We start from the raw sequence: 27,944 nt of genomic DNA on the forward strand, positions 1-27,944 counted from the left end.
TGATTTTGAAAGACCTGTCTGAAAGACAAAAGTTGTAGTTGGGAGTAACAGCTGAGATTCAGGGTAGAGAAATAACTGCATCTTAGTGCACTGTGGATGAAAGAAAGATACTATCTAGGTATTTTCTGAATAAGTTATTGAAATTGAACAAACGTAGTGGTACTTTAGAAAGGGTATGAGGTTCTATAGTCTGGCTATGTGTGCTGAACCTATGTATAGGTCATTCTGAGTAGATGTTCTGTGTACCTACTGAAGATCGCCAGGTTTCTGTATACCTTTCCTCCCTCTATGGTCTTAATGACTTACTTCTGTTTTTCCTCATATACAGTGTGTTCTCTGTTGTGAGTTAAGCTAAAGTTGTCTTGTCATCTGTCCCATTGCCAGCACTCTAGGAAGTCAACAGCAGATAGCTATTATTTTTAAAACAACTATGTGTATGCTGGATGACTTCTATCTTTGTCTTGTGTCTTGGGTGCATCATTGCTAATGCATCATTGTTAATTTCCTATGGTATTAATTTGCATTTTTTTTTCCTATGTGCTATTTAAACATAGTGGTAAGTTTCTAATCCTCTGAAACTTCCACTGTTGTCTTATTCCATTTCATTGCTATGCTTTTTTTTTTTTTTTTTTGAGCTGACTCTTGAATTTTGTCCACAAGACTGGATTTTTACATCTGCCAACTCAACTTTATCCACATACTTGCTAAATACGCTCATTCTTATCTTAGTAAAGGCATTATTCACAGCACTTAAGCTGGGTGGCGTGTCCTTTGTCAAATCAGAAGGGCACAGTCGAGAAGCAGACATTGCTCTGAACTGATGTTTCAGTTAGTTCTGTATTTATTCTGTCATGTTTGCATTTAGACTGTTGTGTCAGGCTGCTTGTGAGGATGCTGTAGAAAATACTGCCAGAAACTTAACTGAACTTGAGGTACATATCATGTGCTGTTGTGCCCTTGCACCTATCAAGCTAGTTATCCTGTCAGGGGAGAAGGGAAAAAAGCGTTATTGGACTCTTTTGAGTGGTGATTGAAGAACCAACCAGGCTAAAATAAGAAGGTGTCAGAGAAGAATTAGTGCAGATTACAGGTAAATCATATTAATCCATTGTACGCTGGAACATTTATTGCTCAGCTTGGGTTTTCTCATTAGACAGAATTAAGACGTGAGAGCTGTGGCGTGGAATCACAGAGGTTTTTTGTAATTATCGTAGAGGCTGAAAGCTGTATTTTGGTCAGTAGCTCCAAGCTCAGATGTGTGACGGAGCTGTACAGGAAGAGAGAAGAAACCAACTCTCAGGAAAGTTGTAGTCCCTGTTTGTGCAGTAGGACAGGGATGTGAGCACAGTGGCCTGTTTCCAGAGATTGGAGGTTTTAGGACAATTTTCAATTAATATATTGCATGTGTTCTGTATATCCAGTAAGCTTGAGAACAGTTAATTGTTTAAACTCTATTGCTACAGAGATGAATCTTGGCAAAAGAAAGCTTGTGTATTACCTCACAGTTCTTGTGGACAGAGCAGATCAGTGCCCATAGCTGCTGCTCTTGTCCAGCAGCTCAGTTATGTTTTTGGCAATGAAACAAATTACTCCCAAGTAATAAGTACAATTCTTAGTGAAAAAAGCTGATAGTCTTCATTAAAGGTGCTGCTTTTGTTACATGTTTTAGTTTCAGTTGACTCTTTCACCTGTATCACAAGAAGAATAACATTCATTGAAGTAGCAGAATTATTGAGGAGATTTTTAGAACTGCCCCCTTATATTCAACACCTTTGATGGAAAACATTTGAAGAGAAGTTCTATTTTGTTTGTTGTGAGACGCAAATACTAGTACAAGTCATTAAGCATCCAATACTAGTGCAAATCATTAAGCATCCACACAGCTAAAACCCTATCATCCAATCTTCAGAAGTGAATCAAAATGTCTTTTGTGTTTTCTTTGTTGTTATTTGTTACTGATTATATATATATTTTTTTTATTACCCGTGCTGCTACCCTTACAACTTTCCCATCCCTCCCCCCAATCTGCATAGGTATTTTCAGGGAGTTTGGTGGTGCAAGATGTGTGCACAACATTGTGAAGTATCCGCAGTGCCGACAGCACGCTCTGATGATCATCCAGCAGTTGGTGTTATCACCTAGCGGGGAAGATGACATGGGCACTTTGCTGGGACTGATGCATTCTGCTCCACCTACAGAACTGCAGCTGAAAACGGACATCTTAAGGGTAAATGAAGTACTGCTTAGGACTCCCTCTTAAGACATTCACCTATAGTTTTTTAAAGAATACTCTGAGTAAAGGATTTCATGTATATTGTCTATGGAGTTGAAATTAGTATATTTGATGCTTTTTTTTTTTTCCCCGTGCACCCACAACAAGTTTCAGAATCACAGAGATGAAAACTAGTGAGTGATTTTGTTTTTAGTACCATCAGCCTTAGGGATGAGATTATACAGCTATAATAATCTTCCCTGCAGAGTATTATTCAGTTAAATGTTTTGAGAGTACATAGGGAAAAAATCAAGCGTGTAACACACAAGTGATTTTCAGCACTGGCTTGTGTTGTCTTGGGACACACTTGCTTTAGTATAACACAATATGTTAGTTCTAGAAGTTGAATGTGTCACTGTAAGTGTAAATGTTACTATCCACAGAATGGAAGTCTATATGAGGGAATAAAAAACAAGTAAACCCAAACAAACAAACAAAAAAAAACCAAAAAAAAAAAAACCCAAAAAATTGCTTCCTTAAGCAAAACTAGAAATATTGCAAAAGAAGCCTGGCAGTAGAGGAAGAGGACTGTCAACTGTTATTTCTTACAAGCTTTTTGGCTGCTAATCTAAACCCACAATTTCTTTTCAGAATAGCTAATATTATTTTGAAAATAGACATAATGCTGTTATGTTAGGCTAGAAAAGCTAGGCAAGTAGTACTGGGTAAACATGAGTGTTACTCGAGAGAATTGGCAGACATTTAGGTTCATCCTTGTTAGAAGGAGCTGTAGTATTCCTCTAACAGATGAGCAGCCATATGTTATTCTAAAAGAGAAAGGGGAAAGCTAATAACAAAACGATTCATTTAGTGTATTTTGTCTGTCAGCATCTTCTAGTTTTAAGTGTATCTAATACATGACACTCAAAGGCAGAGAAAAGTTACCACAGTAGGTAGTACTATGGTAAGTCAAGGTTCTTGTCCTCTTTGTCTGACCTCTTGTATTTGCCTCCATTTGCACTGTTTTGGTGGTGGAATTGACAGTCGAGACTGTTGTGGTGTTATATCCAAAAAATTTGATCCGGGTTTGGCAGGAAATGAGATACTGCCCTTGAAAGAGTAAAACAATCTGTTTCACTGTCCATCCTCTGAGTGCATCAAAACAGTGTGATTCTGAAGAAATGAGCACTCAGTGATGGAAGATTTACTTTATTTTTGCGCTCTATTTTTTTCTGGAACAGTGACAGTTTTCTGCTGCCTGTGACACTAGATACGGATATATATTTTTTCCCCTCTATTTTGTTTATTCACAAGTGGGTCAAACTTCCTGTGACAGCTGCTTTTTTTAGGTAGTGTGGGAGTCACATCATCACTGAGTTCCCCATTTCACAGAAGTTTGGATGTTATTCTGTCATATTGAGATCCACATTGTTTCCACTGTTTGTGCTGTATATTTGTATTTCCTTCGATCAGTAATATTTTCTACATAATTGTTTCTCTCTTAGGTTTGTTTTGGGGCAATTCTTTTAAAGCCATGTTTCATTCAGCTCAAATATTTATGGATTTCTATGTAGAGAAAGATTAAATCTAATACTTTTCTTACTATTTACTTAGTCTTGCTGTTTAGTTTTGAGTGCTGGCAATGCTTTGTCCAGAAGCTTATGCGTTGTGGACTACTGCAGCCTGTATTAGTGTGCTTTGAGGTTTTAAGTATTTTGATTTCTCATAGCTACCTACAGTTGTTTGCCTGCTCTTTTTCCAAATTGTCTGTGAAGTATGATGGCAGAGTAGATTTTTCTCTAGCAGCTGTATTCTCTGCCTTATCACTAAGAGAATTATATGATAATTTAGGGTTCCATTCTAGACTCAACTAAACCTTTTCTCTTGGCCACTTCATTCCTCAATGTGTAATTTCTAAGTTAGGGATGATGCTTTATTTCCTTCCCTTTGTTTTTTTATTTTGTGAGTTCTCGAGGATGTGGACTTTTAAAATACAGAGGTCTCTGGAGGCTTGATGCGTTACCCAATTCTGACAAAAGACAATAGTTTTGCTTGCATAACAAACAGAAATGCTTCTATCTTTTTTCGAAGAATCAGTAATGCTGTTCTATTTTCTTCTTCATTTTGATTGTTTGTTTTGTTGGTAGGCCCTCCTGTCAGTGCTAAGAGAAAGCCATCGCACCAGAACTGTTTTTAGAAAAGTTGGTGGATTTGTGTATGTCACATCTTTGCTCGTTGCTATGGAAAGATCTTTGTGCTCACCACCGAAGAATGGCTGGGAGAAAGTAAACCAGAATCAAGTGTTTGAACTGCTTCACACGGTGTTCTGCACATTGACTGCAGCAATGCGCTATGAGCCAGCCAACTCTCATTTCTTCAAAACAGAGATCCAGTATGAAAAACTGGCAGATGCTGTTCGATTGCTTGGATGCTTCTCAGACTCAAGAAAAATAAGTCCATTGAATGTCTTTCCTTCAAATACACAATTATTTCAAAGACTGTTGGAGGATGACCTAATCGCTCTGGATTCTGTGTCACCTACGCTAAGACATTGCAGCAAACTTTTTATATACCTCTACAAGGTAGCAACAGATTCTTTTGACAGGTATGAACTCCGTTCTTTTTTCCCCTGGTGTTTCTCAAAGTAATTTCCTTCAAATGTACTCATGGCAAGCTTTTGTATATCCATTTAAATCTATTTCTTTGTTCCTTTATTCAGTGAAAGAAGTAAGATATCTCCATCTCACCAAATATTGACTTAGCTTGCTGGTGGCCTCAAGAGTATGAGACACTCCCTCTGATGTTGAATGTTCTTGTCACAGCAGTAATTAAAACTGAGATATTGCTTGTGATTGTATTTGATGAGTTTAAGCAGCCTGCTGGTTGATAAACCACCTGATTGCTTTATCATACAGAATGACCAGAACTTTATGCATTTATTAAGTCAAATGAGAAATTGGCTTTTCAGTGTTACACTTTAACTTCTTTCCATTGAAACATGGGATTTTAAAATAAGTCAGTGGAGAATATGACAAATTTATTTTGTTTTAGACAGATAAGCATGTTTTTCAAGTTCTATCTAACCTGTCACTAATAATAATTATTTGGAAGACGTCAGAGTTACACAGGTAGAATTTAAGTGACGCCTGATATGAGGAACAAAAGGTAACGTGTCTTTTGAGATTGGTCACAATGACAGTAAAACATATTGAAATACGTATTTAAAATTTGCTTTATCTGAAGGTAGTTCTCATGTATCATTCAAGGTCCAAGAAAATAAGATAAAGCGGAGGCTCTGTATAAATGGGGTCTTGAAGCTTTTGTACCCCAGGTACTTAATGAATATAGCCCTGTTATTGAAAGATGGACCATCTGATTTACAGTCATAGTAAGAGTCTGATTTTTCCAAGCATTACAGGTGTGATCTTATATGTCTAGATATTAATGAGTTGGAGGTTGGTCAGGTTCTTGAAGTAGGTGACTGGTGAAGCACCAGACTTCATGGTTTGTGAAAGATTTTCGTCCAATGCAGCAAATAATCTCTTCCAGGTTTTTAAAACAGCAAACAAACAAATACCTCACAAACCAAGTACACAAATTAATTTCTTAATCTCATATTAAAAGATTATTAAAATATTCTGGTTGTGAGAGGAAAATGTGTGTTAAGAAAGTGCTGTGCATGCTGTAGAAAGTTATAGCACTAACTAGCAGTAGAGCATGAGAAATCAGCGGGGTAAGTAAATTCCTTAGCGCCGCAGCGTAAAGCTACCTCAAGTTTCTTTTTTTGTTATCATTTTCAGTGACAGCTTTTTCCGCTCTTGAATTTTCAGATCATCAGTCCTTGTGAAGTTTGTTGATTTTTGTCTTAACCACGTTGATCATATTTAACTTACTCAGGCTTTACTTTTCCTTCTCAATTTCTGCTGCCTAATATTGAAAGATGCTCTGTTTTGCCAATGTGATCATATTGATAAACTCTACCAAGTAATGAACGAACACTGTGGAGCCGTGCCGTAAGACAGAGCCGTGCTGTGCATGTCCACACATTTACCTGATGAGTGCCACTCAGCAATGTTCTTTGTCATCTGTGTTCTGAAGAATGAGTCCAAGTAAAGACTTCACTGGTGATGGCTGTGTAAAACTAACAAGCTTTTGACCTCCGATTTCTTCTCTAACCTCTCTGTCCTACCCCTGTCTGTTTTGTCTGTAGTCGTGCAGAACAGATCCCTCCTTGCCTGACAAATGAGACCTCTCTCCCCTCTCCCTGGGGTACGCCAGCTTTGTCAAGGAAAAGGTACCGATCCTTTTAAGAGAAGTTCATCTTGCTTCTGGTTTCTCACTGTTGTTTCTTCATTCTCATTTTTCTCTCAGTTGCTACTATTTGTGAGGTGCCCATTTTTGCTTGTATGCTTACTGAATGAAATAAATGTCAGGATGTGTTTCATAATGAGTTGTACGTAGTTCTGCTAATATATGAGAGCAAAATTTCTCTGGAGTCTCAAATTACTTTGAGTTATGTTAATGGTCACAAATCAAAAGGTCTAGAGTAGAATGTGATCTAAGAAATGTAAAAACAATCAGGAGCAGCTCAGAGAAATTCAGACTCTGCTAGTCTGTGATGTAATGCAGCAGGATTTGTTTTTCCTCAATTGTTTTACACGATAAATTTTTCAGGAAGGGGTACTTATAGTCAGAAGGTCAATGGCTTGTTAGAGTGCTCATTTGTAACAGTTAGACTTGGTCAGAGTGGCTTCTTACATTGCCTGCTTCTTCCTTTCCCTCCTTAGGGGGACAATGTGAATAATGTATAAGCATGAGTAAATTAATTTTTTGCAGAGTGTGCACTGACTTGCTGATGTATAACATCTGATCAATAGTTTGGCAGGATTTTATAAGACCTATGGTCTTTTCCCTGCCTAGGGGAAGTGTTTTTGAACTGACTTTTTGTTGCTTTTATGTAAATACTTCCATATGGGAAACTGCATAGGGAAGTTAAGGTGTTCTCAAGAGGCGTGCAAAGCACTGCTCACTGATGTTTGCTTTTAGGTTATAGCTTTTTGCTATGTTGTTGACAGAAAAACCAACTGCCTGCTCTCCACTGTTTCCCCGATCAGTTTGTTGCGTGCAGTGTCAAAGGGCAGGCAGATTGAGGCAAGGGCCATCTGCTTGTTTGTTCATCGTTCTGAGTATTGACTGGGAGTTTAATTAGGCTTTTCCTGTACTACTGTATTACAGCTTCAAAGTTGGCTTAATAAGGTGGACATGATAGTGCTGATTAGGACACTTAAAAGTAAAATTTGTGCTTAAAATAGGATAGAACTTTTCTCTTAAAGTGCTTTGAAGAGAGAAATTTCATTAGACTGAAAAGCATTGCTAAATACTATCACATTTCTAGATTGTGTCCTCTAAAACTTATGTGGGGGTTTTCAGGGTTATGTTGCAAGAAGATGGCAGTTCTCCTCTTCAGGTGTTGGGAGGAAGACTTTTGCAAGAAAAGAATGCATATATTTAAATTTCTGTCTTCAGAAAGAGAAAAGGTTAAAAGACTTTCTCTGTACGATACTGTTTCAAGTTGTTCTGCTGTCCTTAATTGTATTTAATTTTCAAAGAAACAAGCAAGACTGCTTCTATCTACCAAGTATTTCAAGCATTAAGTCTGCTGGAGAAGTTTGTTTGGAAATTTGGTAAAGAGTTGGTAAAAAAAAAATCTTTGGGAAAATTGATTTGGACAGATTTTTTTCTTAGATTCGTTGTACTGTTCTGTGTGTGGTCTAAGTATTAGCTACAGGAGTTAAGCATTAGAAATTTCATCTTTTAAAAAAGAATGTTGTATGTAAAAAGTGCCCTAGGATTCTTTCAGATGCCAAACTTCCGTTGAGCTGTCTCTAATCTTTCTGATGGGCATGCTTTTGTTGAAGCTCTCTTTATACAGCCTATTTTCTGTCCAGTACAGGAAGATTGTGCTGTGTTTTATAATGTCCTGTCTTTGGCTAAAATAAGTAGTGCCTCCAGCTTTCACCACAAATGATCTTGCTTTTTGTTGCTGGTTTGTGTGTTCAAGATGCAACCGCTGAAATATTTAGGACAGAACTGTACTTGCAGCCATTGTCACCTTCCCTCTGTGCCCTGTTTCAGTTGGGAAAAAAGGCTTCCTGATGAAAAGTGCCTAATGGCTGAGACAGTGAGAGTCTGTGAGCGTTATTTCTGTTGAAGGCACATCTTCCTCACTGGGAGCAGGAGGGACAAAATGATTGTCTCGACTGATGGGATAGAAAGGGAGATCCTGTTTTAGCTCTCACTTTCTGTAAAATGGCAAGCAGTACTTGATTCTCAATAAAACTTTTATCTAGGAGTATGTTTTCTTTCTTCTCACAAGTAGGTGTATACCTTAAACACTTTGCATGTATGTACACTAAAGAAGATTCATGTAAGATGAGATTGCTTTAACAGTCACTTTAAGATTGAGAGCATATGGGCTGCTGGCGAGGGTGTGCACCAAGACAAACATTGTTCCTGCCGCTTGGTTGGAATTGCCCACAGTTGTTCGATAGCAAATTTCATAAGTATTCGTTAAAGAAACTGGGGAGAAATGGGTTCTCTGGAACAAATACAGCTTTCAAGAGGAGTATTGGTTGCCTGTGCTTGCTGCTGCTGCAACTAGGATGAGAACAGGGATGAGAAAGGCAACTGTTGTGTTCTTTAAGTTGTGCATCACCTAGGGAACAGATTCCTACAGTGTTAAAGTGCCCTCAAGAAATTTAGACCCTTCTGGGTTGTCTGTGGGAAAATGCACTGATTGGCTTGAGAGAAGTGCTGGGTATGTTGACCTGAGGAAGGGAAAGGAGTACTGGTAACATCTACGTACCAGTTAGACTTTACAGCAGCTGTTAAAATAATAACAAAACAAAACAAAAAAAACAACCAAACAAAAAACCCCTCCAAAACTCAACAAGGATTGTAACAGCTGGGGGTTGTAAAGGTGTGTTGTTTTTTCCCTGCAGGCATGCATATCATTCTGTTTCAACACCTCCTGTTTGCCCTCAGAAAAACATACCTGATCTTAAACTCCAAGCGGGATCTACATCCATGCAAAGCTCTGACGCGGTTGTTATTCACCCTGGTGCTATGCTTGCGATGCTGGATCTTCTGGCCTCTGTTGGATCAACTACACACCCAGAGGTGGGCAACACATCCCTGCTGTCTTCTGCTTTGGGAGTGACTGGGTAGAAGGATGGCTATAGGATATAAGAAAGAGACGGTGTATTCTTACTTCCTGCCAGGAAACTCGTATGCTTCACAGAACTATCAAGTTAAATAGTTAGGTAGGAAAGGTCTGATAAAAATCATTTTGTTTTAGCTTGACTTCATTTGTTTATCTCAAACTCCTATCTTTTATTTTCAAAAAAGAAGGTGATGCAGGTGTTCATTGTCCCTGCAAGGTGCACACACAACTTATTACAGGACATTTTGTGTATTGATTGCCAAGGGTGGTTTCCCTTTGATTATTACGCATAAGGGTTTTCTCAGTTTGTCTGTTCTGAAGTTGCACGTTGTTTTTCTTTCATTTCAGCATGCGCTGGACCTCCAGCTGGCAGTGGCCAACATCCTGCAGTCCCTTGTGCATACGGAGAGGAACCAGCAAGTCATGTGTGAAGCTGGGCTCCACGCACGCCTCCTCCAGAGATGCAGCGCTGCTCTGGCTGATGAGGACCATTCGCTGCATCCCCCGCTCCAGAGGATGTTTGAAAGGCTGGCCTCCCAGGCACTGCAGCCCATGGTGCTCAGGTCAGAACGACACCATTGAGTCCTGCAGAGCCAGGCCCTTGTGCCTGTGCTGAGGCTGGCTGACTGTAAATAGCCTGAATTGTTAGAGAGCATAAACGGCCTTGTGTGGCACTGGGTGGCACAGAATCCTGCTTTATTTCTCCTTAAATAGCCTGTCTTGCTTCTGCTAATCAGCATGTAGCCCTGGAGATGTGGGGATTCAGGGGGAAGGAGTATGATGGAAGGAAATGTGTTTTTTCCCCACAGAGATTGCACTGAAGTTGCTTATTTCCTTCCTTCCTGTAAATACTGAGAGGCTATCCATAGTGCAGTCCCTGGCTAGGCTGTCGGCAAGAGGAAATGCAAAGATTGTAAAAGTGATGATGCTACAGAAGGGAGTCAATTGCTAGATGGTTCTTTGTAGCTTTAAATAACCCAGACTGGAAAAGCTTCAGGGCAGCTGTTTCATTTGTCCCTTCAGCACGTGAGAAGGAAACACTGGGATGTGATGGAAGAAATGTCTGGAGAAATGGAGCCTTTATAGAAAGAGGGCTGATTGCTCTCTTCTTCAACTTTGGTAGCATTGCCTGGCCTTGTTCTGGACCAATTCTGCTGTAGCTCGTTCTGAGAACAGATAGAAAGGATAAATAAAGGAAGTGACTTTTTGCTGAGAATTTACTAAATTGTTGTGAAGCATAACTTCAAAAAGTTCAACTTCCTGTGTGTTAGTGCATGAATATTTGCATGTATTTCTGTGCTAATGCTTGAAAAGGAAGGTTGAAAAGTTTATTGTGTGCATATTTTGAACCATTTGTTGATACCCACACAGCTGTGTCATGCTTTTGAGTTTCTTGCTGGATCCCACCTAGTGAGAGGAATGAGGAATTTGATTTTACAATCCTCTGTGGGAAGTAAGTGGCTGAGATACAACCAGGACAGTTTGCCACTTCCCTTTGATGGCATCTGGAATTACTGGAAATCACTGCAGTGTGCACGCTTGTTATCGCAGGGACTTGAGCATCCCCAAGCCATAGATATTGATTACATAGCTGTAGCTACTGATACAATAGATATCTATAAGCACAGATGTTAGTAGCTTTGAAGCTGTCCTCCTATTATAACTGAACAGATGGATGAAACAATGCAGAGATGACTTTCTCATGTGAGCCTGTGGTTTCTAGGTGAGCTCAGCTTTTTGAGTATGCAGCAGGGATACCGATCCTCTCCCCCAAGAATGTAGTGGCCTTATTGCCAAGAAGTTGTCTGCTTTATTAAAGCCTTTTTGATTAGTTGAAATAACATCAACTTTTGATAGCATGTCTTCAAAGTTTGAAGTTTCAAATCAATCATGTGTAATTATTCTGTATTTTGTTTAGTATTTTTAGTTAAAAATATACTTAAGTTGCTTGGAGAAGAGAAGGCTCCGGGGAGACTTCATTTGTGGCCTTCCAATACTTGAAGGGAACATACGAACAGGAGGGGGTATGACTGTTTACGTGGGTGGTTAGTGATAGGACAAGGAGGAATGGTTTTAAATTGGGACAGGGGAGGTTTAGATTAGATATTAGGAGGATGTTTTTCGCTCAGGGGGTGGTGACACACTGGAGCAGGCTGCCCAGGAAGGTTGTGGATACTCCATCCCTGGAGGCATTCAAGGCCAGGCTGGATGTGGCTTTGGGCAGACTCTGCACCTTCCTGAAGAGGGGTTGAAACAGATGACTTTGAGGTCCTTTTCCACCCAAGCCATTCTATGTTTCTATGAAGTAATTAACTTTAACGGTATTGTATTTGGTGCCATTCTGGGATAAAAAACTTGAATATGATCCTCAAATTCTTTTTTGTCTTCTTTCCTAGGGAATTTTTACGCTTAGGAAATCCTCTGAATTGCGGAGCTTGGGACAAAAAGCTGTTGAAGCAGTACCGTGTGCACAAACCGAGCTCATTGAGTTTTGAACCAGAAATGAGAAGTAAGTGCTGAGGTACCAGAAGTTTGTGTAAAGATCACTTTACTGCATATCCTTCAACTGCATATTTATGTAAATACTTGTACATAAACATGCAGAAAGAAATAACTTTGCCCCAACATTGTATGAATGTGGAATCATTAGGACAGTTTAACTGGAAAAAAGAGGGAACACGGTACTTAATTACATTGCTAGATGTGTATGATATAAACATTTCTAAATTTACAAATAGTAGCAATTAAATACAAAACATCTTCATTGTCTGGTGATGGAGCCCTGGCAGAGATTGCTCAGAGAGGTTGTGGAGTCTCTTGAAGGTCTTGAAAATCTACAAGGACGTCAGCCTGGGTACCCTCCTATGAATGTCCCTTGCTAGAGCAGATGACCTTCAGAGGGATGTTCCGACCTTAACCATTCTGTGATTCTTTGATACTAGCTCGCTTTCAGGTTTTTAGTGGGTGCTAAGGTTGTAGCTGACTAACAGTAAAAGGAAAAATATTATTCTCAGATATAAGGGCTGCTCTGAAAGTAATGCCTTCTATTTTATGATGTTAGCCCATAATGTCAGAGGCAGATGTTGGTGGAATGGCAGTGGAGGTTGAACCTTCCTGTCAATATTGTTACATTTTGTTGCCATGAGACAGATGGCAGCAGCAGTCTGACCAAATTGCATCTGACATGGAAGGGTGTATGAAGCAAAGGTGTGGAACTGAATTCCTCTGTACGGTAGAAATTGTACCTGTTGACATTCATCTGTGCTTGTGGAATATCTGTGGATATTGACACAGTGGAAGTTGGACTGTGTGAGCAACACCTTCCTAGCAACAATGCCATCAAAGCAGCGGTGAAACGGTGGGCTACCTTTACTGCTGCAGATTTGATGAGTGCAGCATACAGGTTCTTGTTTGTCACTAGCAAAAGTGTGTAGCTAATGGTAATAACTATGTTTAAAAATTGTGTTCTGTACCTGAGAATTTACTCAATCGCTTAGTGTTATTGTGCTCCTTATATCTGCTGTATCTTCCGTGGAAATAAATAAGAGGTGTTACTTATCAGAGCAACCTACGTACTTCAAGGTTCGCATCATGTCGTTACATCTGTGTAGTCTCTCCCACGGATTCAGGAAGGTGGCAGATGAAATTACGGTACATAAGTCAGAATACTTACTTGATATTGTTCGATTGTAGATATACATACATACATACTGCTCTGTGAAAACGTTCATTATTTCTTTGTGTTCTATCTGTCTGATAGAAGACCTCCCACAGCAATGGCCCATCAACTCGTAATTTTCGCACTAGAACACTTGCATATGTTTTCCAGCTATTTAATAAATCAGTCTGGTGAACTGTGCTGAATGTCTGTAACGGGTTGTTTGGATTTAATATCAGTGGATTTCTCTAGCTGATCTGAGCCTCTCTTCCACACGTGCCCCTCTGTCCTATTATTCATCAGTTGTAGAGCCTGGGAACAGCCATTCACGTAGTACAGGGAAGTCTCAGTGGGTGGTAGTACAAACATGTTGTTGGTGAGTTTCCAAAGCATGTGATATTTATTTCTGGATGTTGATTCCGTCATCAAACAGTGCATTGTAAAGCATTGTTCACATCTTAATGCTTGAGTTATTTAAAAGGAACTAAAAAGTATCCTGGATGGTGTTAAGTTACAAGCATACCTTCTCTCCAGCATCTACAAAACTCTCATGTTTCATTTTAATTTCAGAGATACAAGATTAAGTAATTGCGTTCTATTCTGTTCGTGTTATGTCACTCAGACTATGTGCACCGGGAAAGAGAGAGTAACCATTTCTCTTGGCCAGCATTGAATTCTTTTATTTTATATATGTTTAATATGGTATTATTAAAGGATATAGTAAGAATAAACAGTGAAAACTGAAAATATGAATTTGAGAAATTACTAAATTAAGAAAGAGAAGGCAAAGCTACCTTTGTGTATATGCTGCAGGTTGCTACAATCTCTGAGCAAATCTGAGCTTCTCTGCTTATTTTGAGTCCTGAGGTTTTTAGTGTAGAGCTATTGCATCTGAATAAGGTCAAGCAGTTTCTTTCCTGTCTGCTAAGCCATATAATAGAAATGTTCCTGAGTTATATGAAAGGAGCATTTGCTGGTGTGAGGTAATGAGATGGGTTGTTCACTCAGTTTCTGATAGCACTGCCAAATCTCAGTGCCATCTTGCAAAGATGTTAATCGGTTTGCCTCAGCTGAAGTATATAAGCTGAGTGCTTATATAATTTGGTTGGATGTTAGGAAACAGTGGTTAGGCATTGGAACAGGTGGCCCAGGGAGGTGGTGAAGTCACTGTTTCTGGAGGTGTTTGAGAACTGTGGAGATACGTCACTGAGGGATGTGGTTAGTGGGCATGGTAGAGATGGGTTGGGATTGGACTGGATGATCCTAGAGGTCTTTTCCAACCTTAATGATTTTATGATTCTAATGAGGGAGCAGTGCTTTCGAACTCTTGATCTTCTGGAGAGGCTGAATTTGTGGGCAGTCCTTGGTCATTCAGCTGTTGCTCTGGAAAGACCCAATAAAAAGCCCGAAAATGCCTTCTTTTTGCAATACTGTATTTTGTATTGACTTCTTAATGCAGATATCATGGTTACCTCAATGGAAGGTCTGGGTTCAGACAGCGTCTTCAGTTTGCATGAAGATAGCCACTACCGGATCAGTCGGAGCCTGCTCAAACCAGCTGAAGGAAGCACAGTCCCCCTGACGCGAGTGAAGTGCTTGGTGTCCATGACAACACCCCATGATATCAGGCTTCACGGCTCATCAGTTACTCCTGCCTTCATCGAATTTGACACATCTCTTGAAGGGTTCGGGTAAGGTACCATAGTGCTCTCAAAAAGCGTAGGGCACAATGCAGTGTTCTGTTACTTTCTTCTTTCAAAGGAATGATTGAAATTTTTAATGGGCTATTTGCAGTCTGGAAATGAATGGACGAATCCTTTAAAGAAAAGAAAGTAATGCTTCATGCTGCAGATGTCCATTCTGTTATTGACTTGAAGCTAATGCTTGCCGTGTGTAAAAGTGCAGGTCCACATGTATCACAGTGTTAATTGTACTCTGTTGGATCTGGTTTTCATGGGCCTTTTATAACAAAGGGATGCTGTCATACTCCTGCAGAAAAACAGCTGTTTCTAGAATTTCTGTGTGACTTTTGAACCACCCAAATACTCTGAAACCTGCTTAATGTTGCAGAAGAACTTGAAAATGAGGAAATAGGCAAAGCAGAAACATAAGTAAAGTAGGAAACTATGTGTAGTCCAAACAACTGGATAAAGTTGCTAATTAACTGGAGGTGGAGCTTGAATATAGCAATTAATTCCTTCAGTCTTTTGGAACATAGTGCCATCATCTCCTCCTTTTTTTTTTTCTTAACTAACATTTAACACAGCTAAGGAAAGATCATCTACTGTGATCTAGTGTGGCTGTTTGGAGGATTAAAATGTGACACCCTTCTCAGCATGTATTTAATACCAATATTTGCCACAATGGAATAGGAAAAAAATGAAAATACTTGTTTTGTCCTGTATTAAGGGTTAAATATCTAAAATAGCTGTCATAATTTAGGTCGGAGTATAAGAAAGGTATCCCTTAACTGCCTGTAGACCATTCTTTAGACAGACTGAAAATGGGCTGAGATGCTCAAAGAGTACAGTGTTGGGAGGTATGTTTAAATCAGTTGAGTATATGGGAAACCTTAACTGATAACTGGGTGTTCAGAATTGCCTGGGAGCTTGGTTAAAATCTTAAATATATTGACTAGAAAAAAGATTTTATTGGAAAGATTTTCAGTGACACAAACAAGTAACATTGGCAACTGCTGTGAAGCTGAAAAATGTGAGAAATATTCATGTGAGATGTGTAGCTCTTCAACTTCCTTAGTTAAGTCTGTTTTCAAAGTAATTTAGGGAAAAGATAGAAATGATCTGTATGCCAGCACTTGTCCACAATTTTATGAAGGCAAAAGCGGTACAACCTAAAAAGAGTAGTTTCATTTGTCATTTTCTTTCCAAACATAATATTTACATTTACTCTGTTTAGGTCTTTTTCTTGACCTGGTGTTGGAGAGAGACGCTTTCATCTGAGCACTGAAGTTCTAGTTTGTTTGGGATAACTGGTGGGAGAGCACAGCCCAGCCTGTGTTTCAGATCTCCCATTGCTTTGCGTTCCTTTTAGAGCTTTGTGAAGCAGAGATGTGTCTGTTTGACATCCAACCTTTATATCTAGGTTAGTTAGGGACTGATTTGACTTAGAAAACAAATGTTGCTCAAAGTTCTGTTCTGTGTCCCCCATGAAGAGGAAAACGTTTTCTACTAAGGACAAATGAAAATAGGCTAGCAAAATGAGTTGCCACTGTGATTAGTCCAGGAGATTTGTAGGTGCTGCTAACAGTCAGAAATAACCCACATAACAAACCCTTGTAATTTCACTGGTCACCTATAAGACTGCCATACAATTAAAAGATGTAAACGTATTTTGGTCTGTTTCAAAATGCCCATGGTGGTTCATGAATACAGTGGATTTAATAGTCAATTGGTGGACACCTGCAATTCTTCTAACACCATTAACAGTAGGGGATTTCTCTGCAAATAACATTTTCAGAATGAAGGAAGAAGTACATAATGAGAACTATAACCAAGGGGAAGATAGCTGTGACCACACAAACTGAGGGTAAATATCAAGAAAGTGATGACTTTTTGTCTTAATAAGAGAGGCGAAGTGTCTTGCCCATCAGTGTACTCTGGCAGCTGAAGTCCTATGGGGATTCCCTTTACCATGGGTAGGCTGAGCAGCGAAGTTGTCTGAGCTCTTAAAATGTTGTGGTACCTGGAGCTGTGCTCCTGATTCCTGTTCCCATTGTGTCCACAGCATCAGTGACTTTTGTAAAGATCATCTGTATCTAGTTTTGTGAGATATGACTTCATTGTGAGGTATGCATACTTAGAAAAAGAACACCATACCAGGTGTTCACCAGATCCTTGGAATATTTAGCTAATCCAGTCTGTCAGAGTGTCCAGAGTATCTCATAAGGTGTGAAGAGAGTTATGGTCATCCTCAAGGGAACAGATTATGCTATGGATCAACATGAGCATAAGTCTCTGTGCCTTTGCACCAAAGATGTAGAGTACCAAAGGACTCTGTGATAAAGACAGTTTAACCTCACAAGGAGAAATCTTAAGAATTAATTTCCACCTTTCAGAAATACATGCATTAATAGAGGGTGATGATATACTTGTGATGTATTTTTCTAGGTTATATGTACTGTATATTGTTATATATATGTATATATACTGTATAACGTTATATGCATTGTATATTGAACTCTGATTTTCCTGGCTTTCATATACTCTAGTGTGATGCTGATTTTCTTTTTTACAGCTGTCTGTTCTTGCCAAGTTTGGCTCCCCACAATGCACCTACCAATAATGCTGTCACGACAGGACTTATTGATGGTGCAGTTGTCAGTGGAATTGGAACTGGTAAGTACCTAGGTATTATTATTAACAGTATTTTTTACCTGGTGATGTTCAGGTATGAAGTGATGTTACGCTGTTGGATATCGTATGTTCACTATTGAGAACTTTGTGTCTTTTATGTTGCTGTTACTTTTTGCTTCCAAGGCAATGAAAAGCTATACAAAAGGCAAATGTGCGATTGCTTCAAAGTACAAGGCTTTCAAGAGAGCATAAAATTATGTGTTAAGAACAAATGTAGGTACCAGTGTTAAGTGGCCAGAGCATAGGAGCCATGGGGTGGATTGTAAGGTCATCCTTGTTGCTTACTTCAGCTGAATTGTTTCCTGAATGTATTACTGATGTAGTTACAAATATAATCTTTAAAGTTCCATCTAAATTGCTTTCCATCCCATATATTTGCTCACTGCAAGCTATTCAGCCTACAGTGACCTGGTATGTTGTGGGGCTAACTGAACATGATCTCTTGATCAAAATAAGTCTTAAGTATTATTAAAAAAAAAAGGAAAAAGCACAAGTTTTGCTGCAGTAAGATGGGATTAGTGTCAGCAATCGAACTCTGAGCTTTTTGTTCTGCGGGAGAACCTGTGGAAACTAAAAAGCGTTGAGTGTATCTGGCAGAGAGATCTTTGGCAAGGAAGACTGGATGGATCTAACTCGGTCACACCTGTGGAAAATGTATCCGATAGTGATATTAACTCTCTCTTAGATCCTCTCTTTTTTCTAGGGAACTGAAGCTTGAGTGTTCTGAACAAGCGCATCTTTAAAGTTAATTTTTGTTTTTAGGGTAAGAATAGTGTGCAATTGTTGCTTTGCCTGATTTTGAAAGAAGTCCCTCTGAGCTAGCTTGATGTGACTTTTCTGCAGGCTTCTGTTGGAAGTGGGAATAGTAGCATCAAAGTTCACAAAGGAAAAACTTGAGAAGGCATAACTAGTATCAACTGAGGAACTGAGCAGTTGGGGAAAAAAATGGGATAGGAACATGTAGGTGTACTAAGCAGCGGCTATTCCAGCTATATAATGAGTTTCCCTTTTTGTTCTTAGGTGAACGATTTTTCCCACCACCGTCCGGTTTAAGCTACTCAACTTGGTTTTGCATTGAACATTTTAGTACTCCTCCTACTAACCATCCTGTCAGACTTCTGACTGTAGTACGGCGTGCAAACTCCTCGGAGCAGCACTATGTGTGCCTTGCCATCGTCCTCTCAGCAAAAGACCGGTCACTAATTGTTTCAACTAAAGAAGAATTACTTCAAAATTATGGTAAGAGTTGTTGTGTTGTCTGATAATCCTGACAATGTTATGATTGTCTGGATCTAGACTAGACAAATGTGTTATATGTAGGAATTGCGTGTGACTGAACTTGGAGCTTCACCAGCTTTGCTGTCTGGCTAGTTGAAGGCAGTCAGTCATTTCCTTTATGTTTTAATGATGAGATCAGTTTGCAGGAAGAGTTTGTTGGTGCATTTGGCATCTGAGATCAAGAGAGGAATTACAGTAAGTACTATAAAAAGCAAAGTGAAGCTGATGAGGCTGCTGAATTTGCTTGGGAGAGCTGTCAGTGTGGTTGGAGGCCTCAGGTTCAGCCATTTCCTGTCTCCTGCTTTATCCTTCTTTAAAGCTTCCACGCCAACTGTTCAGTTCAGGCCAATGACTGAAGATGAGCAGAGGGCAGAGGAGCAGCCTTCTGTGCTTTCCAGGCTTAGTACTTTACCTAACCAGCACAGTCTTAGTCTTCTGTCCCATTCTGTTCTGTTTTAAATAATAAGCACTAATTTTTTTTTTCTTCACAATTGTAATTATTTCCAAAAACATAAACAGACTATCATAGAATATCTTTATCTTTATGATAAACATTTGCATAATTTTCTACTTTCTCTAAGTAGAAGCTCAAAGAAAAAGATGTTAAAACCTAACTTGAGAGCTGGAGACTCATTGTACAGGGGTACAACTAAAGCTCTTAAATCAGAAAGATAGTGACAGCTTTTTCTTACCTGGAAAGCTGAATTCTTTAAGTTAAGGAATGGTTGGAAAGGACCTTAAAGCCCATCTGTTTCCAACCCCCTGCTGTGGGCAGGGTTGCCATCCACCAGATCAGGCTGCTCGGGGCCCATCCAGTCTGGCCTTGAACACCTCTGGGGATGGGGCATCCACAACTTCTATGGCAACCTCTTCTGGTGCCTCTGAGTAAAGAATTACTACCTAACATTTAATCTAAATATCCCCTCTTTGAGTTTAAAACGGTTCTCCACTGTCCTGTCACTATCTGCCCATGTAAAATGTCTACCTCCCTCTTGTTTTTAGTCTCTCTTTTAATTACTGGAAGGCCCGGCACCTTCTTAGAGCCTTTTCTTCTCCAGACTGAAAAAGCCTGAGCTTATTTTCATAGTAATTGCTTTAGCCTGCATTGGAGCAGTAAATTAGACGTTTTTAGTTTGTAAGCTCTTATCTAACTCTTTAGAAGATGTTGGGTTTGAAGAGGCTTTGACAGAGAGGATTTGAATGTCTCTGCCTACAAAGATTCCTTTTTAAGTGAATGGCATGCTTTGCTTTGGTGATCTGCTGCCTTATGATGGCTTGTAGTAGTTGATGGCGTGCAGTCAAGTCCTGAGCAGGTCGTTACCTGAAGAACAGAGATAGCTGGCTTGCCAGTGTGCGGGATTGATAGTGCTGACAATTTGTTGTGAGAATAAACCAAGTGCTTTAGGGATTCTTTTTGTGATTGAGAGTTGCACTTTGAGGTGTTTGGCTGGAGAAAAAGAAGTTGAGGAAAAATTATTTTTGTATCTGGAAGGTAGTTCTAAGAACTCTGCTTTTATCCTTTTCCTTGTGCTATTTCTAAAGACAGTAGTGTTCTCTCTGTATACACTGTTACTGAAGTGAGAGGATTAGTTTCTTTTCCTTCAACACTGAAAGAATGAAGAGAGATCTGAAAAACTCTTGCTTTCAGTTGAAATGCTCTCTAGTGTAGAGTTTTCAAACTTTGTCTTTTTTTCTTTTTTGAACTTTCAAGTAGAGAGTGGGAGATTTTGGTGATTATGATGGAGAAACTAATGGACCTGAGTACTGCAAACTGATCATGTTTTCTAGTGTGAAATCAAAGGATGTGTTTTAGGAAAAGTAAAATGAACAGTAATAAAAAAATATTTACTGAGAACTGAAGGCAGCAGCATACGTTGAAGACAGATACCTAAGAAAGGGAAAAGACTTGCATGGAGTGAAGAGTAAGGAAAAATGGTTGTGAGAAAGAGCCCCTTGGACATGAGGATTGGAGCAGGAGGAGGGAGATGCTTCAGGCATCAGAGTACAGGTTCCCCTATGTCTTCTGTGGAGGACCATGCTGCTGCACAGTCACACTGTAGCCCATAGAAAAGGGAGGAAGTATGAGAGGTATGGATACCTTTCTAAGGTGTGTGTTAAAAAGTAGCTTTGAAGTTTTAGAGAGAAACCTGAGAAAGTTAATAATGGGAAGAGAGAAGGAGAGAAGTAAAATGTAATTTTCAACATTCTAAAATTATCCTGAGAATTTTCTTAGGGAATTTTTAGGGCCAGAAGAATAGGTACACATTATTGATAGCAACAAAACTTCTCACTGGCTTATATGCAAGTACTCTTAGAAGTTCAGTCTGTTCAACTGTGAAATGTGCTTCGAGTACTTCAAAAATTAATTCATTCAGTTCTTGTACTTAGAATTTTGAAAGAAATATTTAAAACACTAATTGTTAATTGTATTACTTAACTCATACAATGTTAGTTGTATTTTTGGTTACTTTATGTTTTCTGAAAATCTGACTTTAATGTGTCATTATAGATTTTTGCATTTTCTGATGACATAAAAACCAAGCTAATAACATTTTTCCTGTTGCCCTCTAACTGGTACTTTCCTTTTAGTTGATGATTTCAGTGAAGAGTCATCATTTTATGAAATTCTTCCTTGTTGTGCCCGTTTTCGCTGCGGTGAGCTCATTGCAGAAGGCCAGTGGCATCACCTGGTTCTGGTCATGAGTAAAGGCATGCTGAAGAATAGTACAGCAGCACTGTACCTTGATGGACAGCTTGTTAACACTGTTAAGGTAAAATAAATCTTGAAATAATCACTTTTATTGGGTGGAGTGATCTCTTTCTCTCTGTGTATGTAAATGCATAAAAAATAAGAGGAGCCTTGCAAAGAGATCTTTGCTCAGTATGCAGCTTCCAGCCTCAGTTCTGTTAAGGAGAAGATAATGAGTGTTTTCTTATGGATGAGCAATAGCAGTACTGAAGAGAAGCAGGTGTGGTGGATTGCATGTGAGGCAAGTGTGACTAGAATAAAAGAATTACAAAATGATGATGACTTATGCCAGGACCACTTAGTAGAATCTAATTTTTGAACATTAGCAACATTACAGAAGAAGCCAGATTTTCACATTTATCCAGGTTTCTCTTTTTCCAGCCATCTTGCCATCCAAGAAATAACCTTTGTCAAGTGCTTGTTAAATGTTAAATGTTACCAATTGAGTGTGGATGACATACACGTGGTTGTCAGTGTTTTCGTAACAGCTGGAACAAACTAGTAGGCCAAATCCAGAGAACATGGAAGAACACTTGGGACCATGTCCTCACCTATAACTGATAATGAAAGAGTATTTGGCACCTGGCAGGCATGGGTGTTAAAGAGGGAGTAAACTAATTGCACTGTGGGGTGCAAATCAGTTAGCTTAGTGTACTGCCATAGGTAGAAGGATATTCTAACTTTTAAATTTTGTGTTTATTACTGCTTCTGCAAAGAGCGTTGTATTAACTTTTCTAATTATGCCAGTTGCCTTGATGTGCTGATTATATTTGACCATACATGACTACATTCAATAGCTGGTCTTAGAATTTTTACGCTGTAGGAGGAAAATGCCTGCAAGATTGTTACTACTGTTATATATGTGCCAACATGTTATCCATACTTTGTTTACTGTTGTCTGACAAACTTATCAATTTGAGTTGATTATGCATCCACTTCAGCATAAAATGGTGTAATTATCAGAGGCTTATTTTAATAAATTGAAGAAGAAGAGAAAAAGGACACAAGATTATGAGGTAGTCTTACTGATTTTGGGAAAAAAAAAAACAACACAAAAACAAACCAACCAGCGACAGTCATGAAGCACCATGTTTTTAGAGGCAAGATACAACCTCACTCTTTTGCATTTTTAACTACAGAACTCACTGTGTGTTCATCCTGTGTTTCTCTGCACACCCTGGTCGTTTGAAAACTGTTAGACTTCTGATCTTTATCTTCTGGATAATGCTTTTCACCTTTACCATATAGTGTCAGAATACCGCGTGTTACATATCAATCAATTGCTGTGTCCCTCGGTTTGCAGAATGCTTCTCTAAATTTCTAAAGTATCTACTTTCTTTTCACAGTACCTGGATGTTCTCAGTAACTTCACTGTACTTTTCTCCCTTACAGCTTCACTATATTCATAGCAGTCCCAGTGGCTCTGGTTCTGCCAATCCTCCTGTAGTCAGCACTGTCTATGCCTATATCGGCACACCACCTGCGCAGCGCCAGCTCTCATCCTTGGTGTGGCGCTTGGGCCCTACGCACTTCCTGGAGGAAGTTCTGCCTGCCCCAGGAGTTAGCACCATTTATGAGCTGGGACCAAATTATGTTGGAAGCTTTCAAGCAGTATATGTACCGTGTAAGTAATTCAAATGGTAGTCAGTAAGATGGTCTGAGTTAGAAAAGGTGTGAAAAAGAAAATAGGCAGTAGCAGAGAGGAAAAGCTGTTCATAGGAATATCCTTCTTTGAAGGCACTTTAAACACAACAGATGTCAGCTGTTGTGTTGATAGCTTTTAAACATAGCTGTCTTGAAATGGAATTGTTATAAACATTAATAGATCAACCGAGGGGCAGCAGGGGGAAGTCAGACAGGAGGGATTGTGGTGCAGCAGATAGTCTGAAAACATGTAATGGGAAAAAAATCTGAGTAATTTTATTACAATTTTTAAGTACTCGTTTGAGACTGAAAGGAGATAGACTCTAAAAAGGTAAAAATAACCTTGTTAAAAATGTATTTCCATTGCCCTATTTTTACCAGTTTGGGCAATGGATTTGACAGTAGCTCTGGTAAGACGAGCTGTCACCAGTGAGATCTTTCTGTTCCATAGGGCTCCCTGTCTTTCTGTGCAGTTAAGTTCCCTCTTCACTCATGTTAGTATACTGTCAGAAGATGTTCATTCCTTTATGTGGCTATTATAGGGCTTTTAAGTGGCATAGCTAAAACCAGGAAACATCAAATTATCTTATCCTTGTGTTGGGTTTCTCCATGAGCACCACAATACTTTCCAGCTCTTCCAACCGTGTTTCCAATGAGAAACCGTCAGCATCTTCAAGGAAGGGAGCAAAGTGAAGAGTGATATGGAATTAAAGGATATACAGAAAATGCATAGTTTTGACTTTAATGGTAAATGTTTTCAGTGAAGTGGCAATTAGAATAAAAAAAGAAAACACACAACAAAACAGGTGTGGAATTTGTTCAGGCTGTGAGATACCAAAGTATCACGAAAAAGCAGGTAGTTCTCCTTGTGTATCCTGAGTCAGAGAGTGAGAGGGAATTGTTTGTCCTGTATAGACCTGTATCAACTACTTGCTTTTTTGACAACGATTCAAACCCAGCAATTTACTCTGGTTTTGAGTATCTGCTGGTCAGTTACCATTTTTCCTGCAATACACGTTAGCTCTGTGCAACTTGTAATCATCGCATTAACCAGAGCAAACTCCATTAATGGACTTGTACATTCACTTCCAAGAATTAAAAAATTTTTCTGCCTTTAATTTTAAGTCCATATTCACCTGGAATCCTATAGTGGTTTAAGAGAGAGAGTTCATTTCTTAACATGTTGGCTTTGTCCAGCATAGCAACATATTTCTCCTACATAAGCTTTTCTCCATTCATTGTGCTCCAGAACAGAGGATGTGTTTCTGTTTGGGGGAAAGCTGTTTGCATACATGCACTGTGCCAAACTCTGAAGAGTCTGATACAGAGTACATTATGGAGCTCCTTACTGAAGACTTTTATCGTGGCCTCTCTACCCAAAAAGTTTGCTTTTCCTTAATGCAATGGTTATTTGTGAGAATCCTGGAGAAGGGATGAGTCCTTGCAATCTTCTACTGTTGTTCTTTCAGAGGAAATTCTATCTGACCTGCCTTTTAACTGTGCCATGCCATGCTTACATCAGAAGTTCTGTCTCTCATTTTGGTAATCAGGGTTGCCGTTTTTTGAGAATTTGTCTTGCATTTAAGTGAGAAAGATCTGATACTCTTCAGGCCTTGGGAAGAGCTCTCAAAGAGCAATTTGTTCAGTAGAATAGATTCCTTTCTTTGTGGAAGTGGAGGAATGTTCTTAGGGCATTTGTGTGAGCAAACAATTTCACAAGTAATTTCATTTATGTGGAAACTGAGACATCTGAAATTGAAGTGAGACTCAACAGAGATGTGATTCTTATTGAAAAATTATGTTGATGCCAAGCTTGTCATTTATTTCAGTGTTAGGTAAATAAAATAAACAATTTTTCAATTCCATCAATATATTTCATTGGTGTTAGATACACCTTTTGACTTGGATTGATGATGTACAAGAGAATTTCTGCAAAGCTTTCAGGTGCTATGTTCTGCACAGTTCCCCCGAGTACTGTAGACAGCTGTCACTCCTGTTTGCAGTGCCTTCCAGGAGGTCTCCAATGTGGGAGCAAAGGTTAAAAGAAAATGAAAGGTTGGAATAGATCTTTTTCAGTGCCTGAGCCTTTTTCTTCTTAATTAGTCATGCATCTCTTGTACCATGTTCTAAAGTAGTTATCTTAGCAAGATGTTGCGTAAAGCCTGTTGCCACACATAAAGATGAATCAAACACATTTTTCTTTAAATTGAAGTGAATGTGAACAGCTCTTAGGGTGGGTATAAACTGAGAGCAGGATTAATGTTACTTTCCAAAAACTGAGATTAAGAAGAACTGCATCTTTTGTTGCAGGTCCAGGCCATGGGCTACCTGTTGTCATTAAGTAGATGTTGAAAGAAAACGTTTGTTATATTTTATCCTCCTTTTTTAAATAGCAGATTTTTATGCCATCAGTAGACTTATAAGCCATCAACCTGGTTTTGACTGTGTTGTGGAACATATGTAAAAGCAATATCAAATCTCTTGTGTCTGTAGAAGCTCTCTTCCAATACCATTCAGCTAACCCTACCTTTCTACCATTATAAAATAGCAAACAGTATAACGGAAATCATTAGTATCTACTTTCCTTTTTTACTTTTTTCAAATACTGAGATTTTTAGTTATTTTTTTTAATAGGGACCATATGCAACATAGGTCAGTACTGCAGACAAATAAGTTGTGAATTTTTTTTTTTTTATTTTATAGCAAAAATCTCCTCCAAAATTTCAACATTTTACTGTTAATACTGAAAAGAAAGCCAATGCTTTTTTCATTGTGTTTTTAGGCAAAGATTCCAAGTGTGAAGGAAATAACCCATGTCCAGTATCATTAGTACCAGAAGAGAAGGTCTCCTTTGGTCTCTATGCACTCTCAGTTTCTTCTTTTACAGTGGCAAAAATAAGAAAAGTTTACAACAAACTGGATAGTAAAGCAATTGCCAAGCAGGTAGGTTTGGAAGATGAGTTTATTTGTATGACTTTTCAAGACAGTTTGCTCGTAGGAACTGGGAACAATAACGTACTTATCAGAAGAGTTGCCTGTAATTACTTCAATGTTTAAAAAAAAAAAAGGGGGGGAACTATAGAGAACTATAGACTTTATTTCTGTTCTTGAAATTACCAATAGCTATGTAGATTGGCTTTATATGGAGGTATTTTTGTTTTTTAATGTAGGTAGTAGTTGTAATCATGTAGAAAAACAGTTAAGATGATATAGTTAAGAAATGCTTATGCTGTTGCAGATGAACAAATCTAATAGCATAGTTATCTGACTGTGCATTTGGAAATCTGAATACCGGTTTACGTTTTTACTTTAAGAAAATTCTTTATACAGAGGACCATATCTTGAGATTTTGTTTTTAAGTTAGATTAATCCTCCCTGAACTCTGGAGACTACAGTAGTGGGTGTCCTAATGACTATGGTGTAGTTTAATTTTGTTTTGTATTACTCTACCACAAGAGAAAAGTACGCAGGTTATGTTCAGACTCTTGTAGAAAAGGTTAAAACCTTCTGAGCCTCTTTTGTTTTCCTTCCCTCATTTTCTAAAGCTTGCAATTTCTTCTCATGAAAATGCCACACCTGTGAAGCTGCTACATAACTCAGCAGGGCACTTGAACGGACCTGCACGCTCCATTGGTGCAGCTTTGATAGGATATTTGGGTGAGTTGAGTAATTGAGAATTTTAAACATGATTAGTGAATTGTTGATAAGAACTTAGTGCCAGAAGATGAATCACATATTGATCAATGTGATGTTTATGATGCATGATTAAATTTATTTTACGTTTTTATATTGTATTGACATCTTTTTTGTTTTAGCTGTATGGAATGCTTTTTTCACTTCATATGCGTACGTTCACATGGAAATACTTATCTGTTTTTAGTTCATTAACTATTTTCCAGTGCAAAACTTCCATCATCTCCTCTTCTGAGGTGTCAAAATGCTCCTGGTGATATTCTTTTAATAAATCAAGCAGTACTAAAATGCAAATTACTTACAGGATTTCCCAGTGATTTCCTATAACACTTGATTTTAATTAATTTATTTTCACTGCCTTTGCTCAGGAGTAAGAACATTTGTCCCCAAGCCTGTTGCCACTACTCTGCAGTACATTGGTGGAGCTGCTGCTATTCTAGGACTTGTGGCCATGGCATCAGATGTAGAGGGACTGTATGCAGCTGTGAAGGCTTTAGTCTGTGTGGTAAAGAGCAATCCATTAGCCAGCAAAGAAATGGAAAGAATCAGAGGTTACCAGGTATGTAAGAAATACCTTAAAACAGACTGAATTTGTTGAATTTCAGTCTCTGCTAGCAATTCCCATGGGAATTCCTTGTTTTGTTGCAGTGGCCTTAGTTTGTGCTCTTGGGTTTACCAAGCTCTTGGCTGTTTAACAGAGACTAGTTAGTTGGATAGCTTCTAAAGAGCAAGGTGGAAAATTTTTCTAAGCAGGTCTACCAATTTAATTGTTCTGGTGAAACATCTCCCTTAATACAGCAAGGAAGAGCACAACTTATGTCACTTAACCCTGTTAACATGAGCCTGTTGCTACAAACATAAATGGGACTTAATGCTGTTAACATGAGCCCATTGCTACAGACATAGGAGCTTCTTTGTCAGTGGTCTACCAGCAACAGAGAACTTGAACACGACGGGAACCAAAAAAGCAGGCTCCTAGAATTATTATTTTGAGATGACTGTACAGACTTCATAATTGGTGATATTGGTCGTTTTCAAGCTTAAAACTTTTAAATTCTCCACTGAGATAGAATAGGCAGAATCACTTACGCAAAAGAATCATTTGACTTAAAAAA

At 38.8% G+C, this 27,944-nt stretch overlaps 1 protein-coding gene across 2 annotated transcripts in view; it reads left to right on the forward strand.

The window, feature by feature from the left end:
• Positions 1 to 27,944, forward strand: part of LOC104910608 (WD repeat and FYVE domain-containing protein 3) — a 51,671-nt gene extending 23,727 nt beyond the window's left edge. The window contains exons 9-22 of one of the 2 annotated variants that reach the window (XM_010709697.3): positions 2,034 to 2,227; positions 4,360 to 4,817; positions 6,423 to 6,506; positions 9,214 to 9,391; positions 9,783 to 9,997; positions 11,831 to 11,943; positions 14,552 to 14,783; positions 17,347 to 17,447; positions 18,486 to 18,704; positions 21,333 to 21,514; positions 22,885 to 23,116; positions 25,919 to 26,079; positions 26,682 to 26,793; positions 27,198 to 27,944. In XM_010709697.3, the coding sequence (XP_010707999.1) occupies positions 2,034 to 2,227; positions 4,360 to 4,817; positions 6,423 to 6,506; positions 9,214 to 9,391; positions 9,783 to 9,997; positions 11,831 to 11,943; positions 14,552 to 14,783; positions 17,347 to 17,447; positions 18,486 to 18,704; positions 21,333 to 21,514; positions 22,885 to 23,116; positions 25,919 to 26,079; positions 26,682 to 26,793; positions 27,198 to 27,418 (2,702 nt within the window). In that variant the 3' untranslated portion in view covers positions 27,419 to 27,944. The remainder of the gene's footprint in view (positions 1 to 2,033; positions 2,228 to 4,359; positions 4,818 to 6,422; positions 6,507 to 9,213; positions 9,392 to 9,782; positions 9,998 to 11,830; positions 11,944 to 14,551; positions 14,784 to 17,346; positions 17,448 to 18,485; positions 18,705 to 21,332; positions 21,515 to 22,884; positions 23,117 to 25,918; positions 26,080 to 26,681; positions 26,794 to 27,197) is intronic. The other variant, XM_010709698.3, reaches the window with a different exon arrangement.

The sequence above is a fragment of the Meleagris gallopavo genome, chromosome 4 (genome assembly GCF_000146605.3).
Source record: "Meleagris gallopavo isolate NT-WF06-2002-E0010 breed Aviagen turkey brand Nicholas breeding stock chromosome 4, Turkey_5.1, whole genome shotgun sequence".
Lineage (NCBI taxonomy): Eukaryota > Metazoa > Chordata > Aves > Galliformes > Phasianidae > Meleagris > Meleagris gallopavo.